Here is a 12648-nt window from a genome sequence, read left to right on the forward strand (position 1 = left end):
ACTTGCCCATCTTGATAATAAGTTTCTGTTCACTTCTGTGCGTCAAAGCGACGGCACTTGCTCCAGAGAAGTTTCGCAGAAATCAGCAAAGATGGTCCCAAATGACTAATTTACACGCCAGTCATACACGCGCCATTTCTTTTGTTGATGACAACTGCTTCAACATGCCGAAAATGTTGGGGGTCTGGCATATGATGGAAGTCTCAAACAACCAAGCCTCTGTTTCATACCCTATAAGATGTACTGATTGTATAAGAGTTGGGGGTCTTTATGCAGCCAAGAAACGATATCACTAGGCACAAGGGAATTGCAAGGTCTGCAGAAAAAGCATGAAAATATTTAGGAAAAAGAACCAGGGGCAGCTGCTTGGAAAAGCCGCCCCACGAGGACGGAGCATGCTCAGTGAGCATGGAATGCTGGGAGCAGGAAACAGAAAGGCGGAGTCCTGGAAGTGGGTGTGGCTGACCGGAACCCTGGACAGGAGCCACACCATGACATTTTCTTGCAGCCCCACTTAGGGTCATTATAACTAACATTTCCATCTGCACCCAGTACTACTGCATGCCATGTGTCCAGACGACTTTACAGCTTTCTACCTGAGTTGGTGTGCAGAAACATAGAGTCATGCCAGAGACTTATCTCCGAAATTAAATTATGAATTTAACAACTTTGTCCTTGTGTTCTTGTGGCTAGCTCATCCTGCCTTCCAAGGCCAAGCCCCTAAACCCATTAAAGCTTACGGATGCCTCCTTGCTTGCAAGTGCATTGATCTGTGTTTCCTCCTCCCTTGTACTTTTGTCTCCTTCTTCAGTGTGGCCATCCTGATCTTTAATACTTCTCGGCGGTGCTTTGTTGTGGTGAAGCAGTTCCGTCCAGGTAATCCCCTTTCTTTGCTTTTAGTTCTTGCTCTCCAATGAAGCACAGCTTTTGAGGGGCTTTAGCAGTAAAAAGCAGGTGGCCCTTTGAATACCTGTGGCGTAATATTTTGTGATGGAGATGGGGGAAGATGCACTAGCCTTGCTGGTGAATTGTAGAATCATAGAATTGTAGTATTGGAAGGGGACCCCAAGGGCCATCTACTCCAACCCCCTGCAATGCAGGAATCTTTTGCTCAATGTGCGGCTCGAACCCATGACCCCAAGATTAAGAGCCCCATGCTGTACCAACTGAGCTATCCCAGGCCAATAGGGTGCACTACACTTACTTACAAACATGCTTTAGACTCCCAACCATTTAGGCTTCGAAACGTGTGACCCACTAAAGAAAGCAGCTGCCTTTGCAGAGTGCTTGATAGCTCAGTTGGTTAGAGCCTGGTGCTGAGAATGCCAAGGTTGCAGGTTTGATCCCTGTATGGGACAGAGGCATATTCCTGCATTGCAGGGGTTTGGACTAGATGATGATAATTACTTTGTTTGTTTGTTGTACCCAGCCCATCTGGTTGGGTCTCTCCAGCCACTCTGGGCGGCTTCCAACAAAGATCAAAAATACATTAAAATGTCACACTTTAAAAACTTCCCTAAACAGGGCTGCCTTCAGATGTCTTCTAAAAGTCTGGTATTTGTTCTCTTTGACATCTGGTGGGAGGGCATTCCACAGGGTGGGCACCACCACCGAGAAGGCCCTCTGCCTGGTTCCCTGTAGCTTTGCTTCTTGCAGTGAGGGAGCTGCCAGAAGGCCCTCAGCGCTGAACCTCAGTGTCCGGGCAGAACGATGGGGGTGGAGACGCTCCTTCAGGTATACTGGGCCGAGGCCGTTTAGGGCTTTAAAAGTCAGCACCAACACTTTGAATTGTGCTTGGAAATGTGCTGGGAGCCGATGTAGGTATTTCAGGACCAGTGTCATATGGTCTCGGCCGTTCCCAGTCACCAGTCTGCCGCATTCTGGATTAGTTGTAGTTTCCGGGTCACCTTCAAAGGTAGCCCCACGTAGAGTGCATTTCAATAGTCCAAGCAGGAGATAACTAGAGCATGCACCACTCTGGTGAGACAGTCTGCGGGCAGATAGGGTCTCACCTGCGTACCAGATGGAGCTGGTAGACAGCTGCCCTGGACACAGAATTGACCTGATCATCAGTGGACCTTCCAATTCTAGGAGTTTCCTTTTGCTTTGTTTTTGTTCACCTGGGACACCTCTCCCTCCTCCTCAGCCCCCCTCTTTCTGCACCAACTTTTTAAAAAGGACCCCCACTCTTTGGGCCAACTCCAATCCTTTCATGGCAGCCTACATGTAGGTGTGACCTACCCCTTATCCCCACGGCATGGCAGATTTCATCTGTTTAATTTATATATTGCCAAGCTGCCATTAAAGGCTAAGAAGCAAGGCCGATAAAAAAAGGTGGCCTTCCTGAAACAAAGGCTTCTCGTCGCAGCAGCCTGCCTTTTGGCAGTCTGCACGCCAACATAGACCGGATCAACCGTGCAGAATCCAGCGCTTTGTGTTTCCTTTGATGGTATTACATGGCTCTTAGCATTTCCTTTAGGAGAGTATTACCGCAACAGCTGTTTCTAGATTAATGCAAAAGGTCTTTTGCAAATTCCACCCCGCAATCCACTCTGCACCGGGGGGGGGGGGTGGAGAGTATGTGCTCAAAAGGGGCTTTCTCAAACAAACACGCGTGCTTTTCATAACTCTGCCGAAACAGCAGCTGAGTTGACAGGCTGAAACACTCGTCATTGCACACATGGTACATCATGTACAGCCCAACATCCCAGCGAGTATCAATGAATCCTGTGAAACATTGGCTGGCAGACGGAAGTTGCCTTGAGACAGAAGTTGCTCCCAAAAGTAGAAGTAATGCTGGAGTGAGACGGAGAGAGAAATCTTGCAGGAATCTAAGTTTCTAAAGCATGCGGGGTCTCTCCTGTTCTGCTAATTAGCACTAATTGGATGTCCACACACAAACTTCTAAGTGCAACTTCTAAGTGCAACTGTAATAACATGCATCTTATAATAAATACATAGATGCCGGAGGTGTTTGATTGGTGTGTTGGCTTGACTATCTCTTGTTAAGGTAAGCTAAGTGCCAGAGTCTTACATTTTACCTTTCCCCTCCCCCCTCCAGCTGTCTACATGTGTGAGATGGAGCGGCTTTGCCCTCAAGTCTTTGAACGTGAAAACCAGGAGAGCTGGTGCCCTCTGCCAGGTCACTTGCCTGCTTCAACGGGAGTGACCTATGAGCTCTGCGCTGGCATTGTAGACAAGCCAGGGCTCTCTTTGGAAGAGACAGCTTGCATGGAAGTCCTGGAAGAGTGTGGGTATGAGATCCCTACAGCCAGCCTGAAGAAAATTACTTCGTGCAGGTAAGTCGATGTGGGCTTGGTGGCTTTCGGAGAGCAGCTGGCAGGGTAGACCTTGATGAAATCAGACAAGCCGAACATTACCCGAACATGCTGTTAGTGTGGGAATGTTAGGGATAGTAGGAAAGGATCTACTGAATAAGTATTATCCTTCCTTCACTCACGCTAGTAAGTGATGTAGCACAGCAGATTCCCCTCCATGTAGCTGGAAGCTAATTTGCAGATTCATTTGAATCTCTTAGTTAAGATTCTTTCCTGGTGTCCCCTTTGTATAAAAATTTTATTAATTTTCAATACAATATACATTTAATACCATATCAAAGGTTTATCACAAATTATATATTATGGAGTTCCTTCAGCTTTTCTGCCAATCATCCGTAATTAAATCTTAGTTACGCATTTCCTAAATTTAATACTGCCTTTTTATATACCTTTCTAATCTTATTTTCTTTTTTACAATACTCCTCAACCTTTCACAGAGCTTCTTGAAATCCCACGAACGTTGTTTGTTCATCACATATATTTTTCAGATATTCTACAAATTTTCCCCAGTCCTCAATGAACTTATGGTCTCGTTGATATCTGATCTTCCCAGTTAATTTATCCAGTTCTGCATAGTCCATCATTTTCATTCTCCATTCTTCCAGGGTCGGTAATTCCTCCTGTTTCCATCTTTGGGCCATTAATATTCTCGCCGCTGTAACTGCATATTGGAAAAGTTTACAGTCCTTTCTATTTATTTCATTTCCTACTATTCCTAACAGAAGAGCTTCTGGTTTCTTTACAAATGTATATTTCAACATCTTTTTCAATTCATTATATATCATCTCCCATAAACCCTTCACCTTCTTACATTCCCACCACATATGGTAAAATGTCCCTTCTTTTTCTTTACATTTCCAACACTTATTACAGGTTTTATACATTTTCGCTAGTTTGACCGGTGTAATATACCATCTATATATCATTTTCATAACATTTTCCTTTAACGCAGTACATGCTGTAAATTTTATATTTTCTTTCCATACTTTTACCCAAGCATCTAGTTGTATATTATATCCAAAATCTCTAGCCCAATGTATCATAACCGACTTGACTTCCTTGTCCTTCGTATGCCATTCCAACAACATTTTATACATTTTTGAAAATTTTACAATCATTATTTATTATTTCTATTTGAAATTTTGAATCTTTTTCAACATACCCATTTTCTCTAAGATCCTTTTTAAACATTTCATTTACTTGAAAGTAATGCAACCAATCATATACATACTTTTTTACTTGTTCATAAGGTTTCATTTTCCATTTTCCTCCTTTCACTATCAACTCACCATATGTAATCCAATTCCCTCTCATATTGATTTTCTTTACACTCATAACCTCTAACGGGGATAACCAGTGTGGAGCTCTTGGTTCTAGTAGGTTTTTATACCTATCCCATATTTCAGTTAAAGATCTCCGGAAGATGTGGTTCTCAAAACCTTTATGGTTTTTCTTCTTCTCACACCATAAATACGTGTACCATCCAAATCTGTTATCAAATCCTTCCAAATCTAACAATTCTGTGTTTTCTAATTTTATCCACTCTTTCAACCAACAAAGACATGATGCTTCATAATATAATTTCAAATCTGGCAGAGCGAAGCCTCCTCTTTCTTTCGCATCTGTTAATAACTTAAATTGAATTCTCGGCTTCTTGCCCTGCCAGATATATCTTGAAATTATTCTTTGCCACTCTTTAAAGATCACTACCCCCTTAATAATTGGGATAGTCTGAAATAAAAATAACATCTTTGGAAGCACACTCATCTTAATCGTTGAAATTCTACCCCAGAAAGATAACTTCATCCTTGCCCACACCTCCAGGTCTTTTTTTATTCCATTCCACATATAATTATTTTGAAACAAGTCAATATTTTTGGGAGTTAGACACATTCCCAAATATTTCACTTTCTTCACCACTTCTATCACTGTTTGATGCTGCATTATTTCTGACATACTTTGATCCATATTATTTACAATTATTTTAGTTTCTTTCTTATTGAATATAAACCCTGCCACCTGCCCAAATTGTTCCATCTCCTCCAAGACTTCTTTTACACTTTTTGTCAGTTCTTCTAATGTTATTACCAGATCATCGGCAAAGGCTTTAACTTTATATTCGTTCTGACCTACTGTCACCCCTTTTATTAATTCATTTTGTCTGATTGACCTTAAAAAAACCTCTAGCACCAGTATAAATAACAATGGCGAAAGAGGACACCCATGCCTAGTACCCTTAGATATCCTTACTTCTTCCGTAGTCACATTGTTTACAATCAGCTTTGCTTTCTGTTCTGTATATATTGCCTTTATTCCATTAGAAAAATCTCCTGGTGTCCCCTTTGATCCCTCTTAAACGAATAAAGACCCAAGAGTCTTTCTGAGTAAAGTAACAAAAAGTTTATTCACATTTCAGTTCACGATTTGATCCCTGAAAGGCAGGCTTTACTTAGGAGTTGCACAAAGAAACTGTGAGTTCATCTCATATGGAGACTGAACTCATGTGCTGTTGGCTGAGAACCAGCAGACAGCAAAATTACATTAATAGAACAAAATGGCTGCAGGAGAGCAGCATGGCAGCAAAAGATCACCAAGCAAGTGAAGACAGAATTAGAGACTAAGAAAATGGCTGCATGACTTGGCTCTTTTATGGAGTCAGCCAGAGCCACACCCATCTCCCAGGTCACATGCAGGGGGAGGACACTCCAGACCAGTGGAAGAGGAAGTTACACTGACTGGATGTCCCCCTGCCTGTATCCACTCTAGGAAAACAAGGAATGTAGCATTTGACTGCACCAATGGATTACATCCCACACTTAGGTACTCTGACAACCCTTTGAGCCAGATCATGGGCTTGTGTTCTTTAATGCTCTCCACCATAATCTCTCAAAGGTCTCTGGCAGAGATCTTTCCTAGCCCTGCTCCTGAGATCTTTCTTTCCCCTTTAATCTGGAGATCTGAAAGACTGAACCCAAGACCTGCAGGCTAACTGTGCTATGCCCCTTCTCCAGTCAGATAACAGCCATCCTAAGCCCAGCTAAGTCATCAACAACCGCCATAAAACAAACAAAATAGAAAGCTGGAGAAGGCAATAAAAGCTTTGACCCTTCCTCAATAGTAGCCTGACAAGGGAAGCCTTTACCTGCCTTCACCTGTTGCTTCACTTCCTTGGGGGTTGAAGAGGAGGTGGATTGCAGAGGAGAGATAATATCTCTTCCTGCAATTAGTTTGCGGGGAAGTCTAACCATGCCCACCTAAGTTCCGGACAAGTTATTTCCCCTTTTGTTTTTTTCTTCAAAGCTGCACAAAGTTACTCAGGGCTGAACTAAAATGTCACGTTTGACACGGCTCCACCACTGGAAGTAATAGCTCCATCTTGTGTCCCCTTGTCCCACTCCCATAGAGCATGAGACTCTTAATCTCAAGGTCGCGAGTTCGAGCCCCACTCATGTTGGGCAAAAAGATTCCTGCATTGCAAGGGGTTGAGCTAGATGACCCCCTTCTCAGTAGGTGGGGAAATGATGTGGGGGAAACTACCTGATATGGGGCATTTTTTTGGCACAGACACAATCACACTGTTGGATATATAACAACTATTATTGTCCCCTTAACATCTGGTCATTTTTTCCTATATTATTATTATTATTATTAGCCCAAGACCTCTCCAGTCTTACCTCCTGTCCTAGTGGATTGGAAGAATGCAGTGCCAGAACAACAAATCATGCAGAGACACACCAGGCAGCCTCCTTAGAGAAAGTACACTGAGCTCTTAGGAGAGTTGCATTTTCAATTTGTTTGTTCCGCACAGCCCACCGGTGTGCCCCAGCAGATCATTTAGGAATTGCTGGAGTGGATCATTTTCCAACCCTTGGGACATTACATGCTGATTTAAATCAAAATTATTAGATGCAATTTTGGATACATTTTGTAATCCCAACTATTTTAGAAGGATTTTTTTTTTTTTTAAAAAAGCACATTGAAATTCCACCAGAACAAAGAGGGGAAGCCAACTGTGTGTATGCAGAATGCGTCTAGTATTTGGAATTAAGGAAATGTCAAGAATTAAATAATCTAAAATGAAAATGTGCTCGGAGCCTTCTGCCTCCCCAGATTGCAGCTTTGTGGGGGGGGGGGAGCATCTGTTCCCCTACTTGGAGGTGCATGTTGAAATGTATGGAGAGTTGGGACTTTCAAAGAAAGGAAAACTTTATTTGCTTTTCCTCTTGACAACTCTATTGAAGTGGACACTGACATGCTTTAAGAAAGAAGAAGAAGAGGGGCAGGGGACTGGGAATTAAATTCAGATCCACAGCTGTCAATCCTGGCAAATGTCATTTCCTGCTGGATTAAGGAGCTTTTGCTAGGGGGAGGAGAAGAGGAACAGAGGAGTTGTCTCTTACAACTCCTTGGAGCCAGATTATGCGATTGGTTTCCCAGATGAAAAGGTGCTTTCTTTGGTGTGAAAGACAGGCTGCAATCCTAGGCCTGCTTACTTAGGAATAATCCTCACTGGACTCAAGGGGGCTTACTTCTGAGTAAACACGCTGGGAATTGCCCCCCCCCCTTGCATTTGTATTATCATTCCATCAATCTTATTTGGAGTGGGGGGGATAATTATGGATGCATCTGGGTTTGCTCTTTTGAGGCCAAGAGAAGAACAGGAGGTCCCTACAAAGATTGGGGACAGGCAGAAGAAGCAAGACTACACCAGTCACAGCCCCCTCCCCTTTTACATTTGAGTTTTGCCTCCCTCTCTGCCAATACCTTAGGCCTTGGAGGGTCATTTAAATGGCAGTCCATGTTATGTGCTGCGTAGGGATGGCTGAACCAAAATCACAGATTTGTAGAGTTGGAAGAGGCCACAGGGGTCATCTAGTCCCACCATAGCTGTCAACCGTCCCTTATTTGGCGGGAAAGTCCCTTATCCCACTGCTGTCCCTTATTGATGATGTCCCTTAAATTTCCCGGGTTTCAAAGGAAGCAGCTCCTCTCCCTCCCTCCCTCCCTGCCGGCCAGGGAGGAGAGAGGCTCCAACTGTGTTGCTTGGCTGCGTTGCTCACCCAATAAGGAGTCTATAAGAATGACTGGGGGGTGGAGCTTGCATGCCTTGTGCCCATCAAATCGGCCGCGTTGCCTGGGGACTCGCCTTTGCTCAGCGCTTCCCAGTGGAGAGGAGACGGTGGTTTTCCTTGCTGCATCCCCTTTGCTGGGTTGCTGCGCTGTGGGAACCACTGCTTGAGGCTTCGTTTGGCTGCTGGCTGGGTTTTCTGCCTTTGGCTCAGAGGGGCTCAGAAGTTGAACATACCTGTGCTGGGAAAATCCCTTATTTTGGCTGCTGATCTTTTATTTCCAAGGCTGCTGGTCCCTTATCTTCAAACCTGTAAGTTGACAGCTATGTCAATGAATCTTTTACCCAATGTGGGACTCGAACCCACAACTCGGAGATTAAGAGTCTTGTGCTCTAATGGCCGAGTTATCCCTCAGGGTCAGTTCCTCATTTTTCAGATCTTAAAAGTTTTGTTTGAAAGAACGTAACATGAAGCAGACGTAACATGAGGTATGACTGTAGTAGTAATAATAATAATAATAGTTTTCATGGAAAGTCATCACCATTTTAGTGCAATTTCCCCTGAGCTAATGTATGTCTGTACACCGTTTTCACTAATATGAGGAATGGCAAGCAGAAAACAGTTTACTACCCAGAAGTTTCTTATCTAGCACATTTCCCAGTACATTTCCAAGCCCATTTCAAAGTGTTGGTGCTGACCTTTAAAGCCCTAAACGGCCTCAGCCCAGTATACCTGAAGGAGCGTCTCCACCTCCATCGCTCTGCCCGGACACTGAGGTCCAGCTCCAAGGGCTTTCTGGCAGTTCCCTCACTGTGAGAAGCGAAGTTACAGGGAACCAGGCAGAGGGCCTTCTCAGCAGTGGCGCCCGCCCTGTGGAAAGCTCAAGGAGATTCACAGCTTTTAAAAGACATCTGAAGGCAGCCCTGTATTGGGAAGTTTTCGATGTTTTACATTTTATTATGTTTTTATATGTGCTGGAAACTGGCCAGAGTTGCTGGGGGAACCCAGCCAGATGGGTGGGCTATTATTATTATTATTATTATTATTATTATTATTATTATTATTATTATTATTTCGGACATATGGTTTCACTTCATTTGTTTTTAATTTTGCCAATGGGGTCTTTTAATGTTTTCCCATAAAAAATACAGTATACTGGCCATACCTGGTAGAGTTAATGTTGTCTCATGCTGTACTCTCCATGGTAATCTTCGCATAAATACAATTTTAACCTTACTGCTCTGGTTAATGGCCACAGTACAATGACATGCTTTGTAATTAGAGGGAATCACCTGCCAGTACACCTGTCTGCAGATAGTATAATATAATATAATTTTGTGTCAATTGCTTCTATTCTTTGTGTGTGTGTTTTTCCTGCACCTGCTACTTATAACCTCAGAACTGTGTAAAGGTCCAAATCAATTACCTTGGGAAATTACCTTAATCGCTCATCAGCTTACCCATTGTGTGTGTGCACGGAATTGGCGTGCAGTACAAAGAGCGTCATGATTTTGGATTTGCTTATAAAAGCAGTATAATACGTTCCTCAGATGCCGCATAGTGCATTTGCTTGAATTTCCTTTTATTAATGAATCGATTTCATAATTTGACTGGAGGGTTTGTATGCTTAAAAGCACAGGATGATCAATAAGTGTCAATTTTTGAACACGGATTCAGAAATGTAAGAGTAGATTATTTCACTATAATTATTATTAATTTATTATTTATTAAATTTCTGTACTGCCCTTCATCTGAAGATCACAGGGCAGTTCACAACGTAGAAATACAAAATGAGAACACAAAATTAATTGAAATAATGGATGACAAATAAACCTATTGCATCATGTATCTGGATGGAGAGAGAGAGAGAGAGAGAGTATCTCACTTGGAAGAGTGGCAGAACTGTGATGGATTAATTAGCAGCAACATTTTGAACTGGAAACCCCAAGACTGTGTGTTATAAGAACATAAATATATCAGTTCGGATCAGTTCAAAAGCCCATCTAGTAGCCAGTCTCAGGGTAAGGTCCACAGCAGCACCTCTGCAAATGTTACTGAACCTCCGGCTGGCATGACTAATAATCTTTTGCAGACGTTCCCTCTATGAATTTCTCCCACCCAAGTTGGCGGGCATCGGCCTCATCCAGTTACAACAAGTTCCATACCTTTAAATCCTGCATTTCATTTTGTCTGCCCTGAATCTACTTCAAATTAGTTTTGTTGGAGGAGCCTACGTTTCCGGTATTAAGAGCTAGGGAGAAGATTTTTCTCTCTTTCATTCGACACCATGCATAAGTTTATAAAACTTTTATCATCTCCTTCTTGGCTCACCAAAAACCCAAAAATAATGTAGCATTTCCCCAGAGGGGATTTCCTCCAACCACCAGATCATTCTGACCACCCTTCTCTGAACCCAGCCAACTGATTTCTTCATACAACTTCATACCGTCATACAACAAGGAGCGTCTCCAGCCCCATCGTTCTGCCCAGACACTGAGGTCCAGTGCCAAGGGCCTTTTGGCGGTTCCCTCCCCCCAATAAAATATTTGAGGGGGGGCAACTGATGGGCATTGCCATTCAAATGGTGTGCATGCGCTACATTGGTCGATCAATTACGTTGGATGGGGCTTACCTGCCCACCCCCCAAAATTTTATTCAAGTTGGCACCCCTGCAAAAGATATTTGGGAACTGACTGTTTTTGAGGAAAGGGCTGGTGCTGTGATGTTTATATTGTTATTGTCTGTGTTTTTAATGGATCTTTTTATGCTATTTCAATTCTCTTAGTGTTTAATTGCATTTTCATGCATTTCTGTGTTTTAGCTTGTTCTAGTATAGCTGTGTAAGCTGGGTGTAAATGTGTAAGCTGGATGGTAATATTATTATTATTATTAATAATAATAATAATAATAATAATATACTACAGATTACAGAAGTGCAGGGCTGCCATTCAGCAACATCCTGTGTTTCTCACCCTGTGTCGTTCTCCTCTCAGTTGCAGAGTGCCCCTTATTTTGACAGGTGTTCATGTAAGGTTTCCTTAAATATGTACTGGTTTCTCCCCTCTCCCTCTCTCACCCCTAAAGATCTGGTGTTGGTGTGTCAGGATCAAAGCAGACCTTGTTCTACGCCGAGGTAACAGACGAGATGAAAGCCGGCGAAGGTGGAGGCCAGCCACAAGAAGGGGAGCTGATTGAGGTGGTGGAAATACCTCTGCAGGACTGCATGAATTTTGCATTTGACGAAGCTCTCCCTAAAACCATGGGCTTCATCTTCAGCTTCATGTGGTTCCAGACCAACATTGTCCCAAAGCTGCTAGAAAAAGAATAACCATTGCTGAGATTTCTGGAGGGGTGAGGTTGGGATTTTTTATTTCATTAAAAAAAAAAAAACAACCATTAAACCATTTATAAGATTTTTTTCCCCTTTCTGAATGTATATATTTCAGGAAAGAGTCGCAAAAATAGAAATTAGGAAACTGCTGCTTTCTCCCCCCTCACCCTGGGCAAAGTGGGCGTTAAGCATTTGACATCATTTGCAGCTGCAGACATAAGTCCTCGCCCACCATTGGCAGTGAGTCTTGACAGCCATGAGTTCATTATTGACTGGTTGAACGTAACACTGGACAGCATAGAAGCTGCTAAAGCTGGGAGAGCAGAATCCTAATTTGCTAGGACAGACACGCATTTGCAGCAGCAGCTGTCTGGGGAGGGCAATTTGGAATGACAAAACAGTGAGGAAGGGAAGGATTAAGCCCTTGCTTCCCCCCCCCCTCCCCTCCCCGCCCCCTGGCCTCTGTTTCATGCACTGCAAGAGGGTCTTTTATTCGTTTTTTTTAAAAGGTCCTTTGGATTACTCTACATATACATGCATGTAATGTGTAATTACGCCGTGCAAACCCCGCTGGCGGGAAAAGCATATTAAAGGATAGAGCAATAACCGCCACAGGCACTCCCTTGCACTCCAAAAGTTTGACTTTTGGAGTAAGAATTACTAGCCTTTCAGGTGACACATGAAAGCACACACTTCTGCATAAGCCGATGATCTGGCTGTTCCTCCCCATTAGGAGGAGACTGGCGCAGAGCTGTGACTCACGCAGGGATGCAACAAACAGCCCCCACGGAGAGAAGGAATTCTGCTATGTCTCTGCAAAGGGAGGTGAAAGCTCATTGGAAGGAGGCAAGGGCGGAGCACTCTCTGTGGGCAGTCACCCTGGCTTTGCTTTAAGGTACCAAATGTGTTT

General features: G+C 43.3%; 1 protein-coding gene across 1 annotated transcript in view; it reads left to right on the forward strand.

Annotated features, from left to right (window-relative positions):
* NUDT14 (nudix hydrolase 14) overlaps window positions 1-12360 on the forward strand; it is a 60884-nt gene extending 48524 nt beyond the window's left edge. Inside the window, exons 3-5 of the mRNA XM_081866404.1 lie at window positions 812-876; window positions 3062-3299; window positions 11492-12360. Of these exons, the coding sequence (XP_081722530.1) occupies window positions 812-876; window positions 3062-3299; window positions 11492-11735 (547 nt within the window). The 3' untranslated portion in view covers window positions 11736-12360. The remainder of the gene's footprint in view (window positions 1-811; window positions 877-3061; window positions 3300-11491) is intronic.
* Window positions 12361-12648: the final 288 nt, after the last annotated feature.

This window comes from Podarcis erhardii, assembly GCF_964252035.2.
Source record: "Podarcis erhardii genome assembly, chromosome: 1".
Taxonomy (NCBI): domain Eukaryota; kingdom Metazoa; phylum Chordata; class Lepidosauria; order Squamata; family Lacertidae; genus Podarcis; species Podarcis erhardii.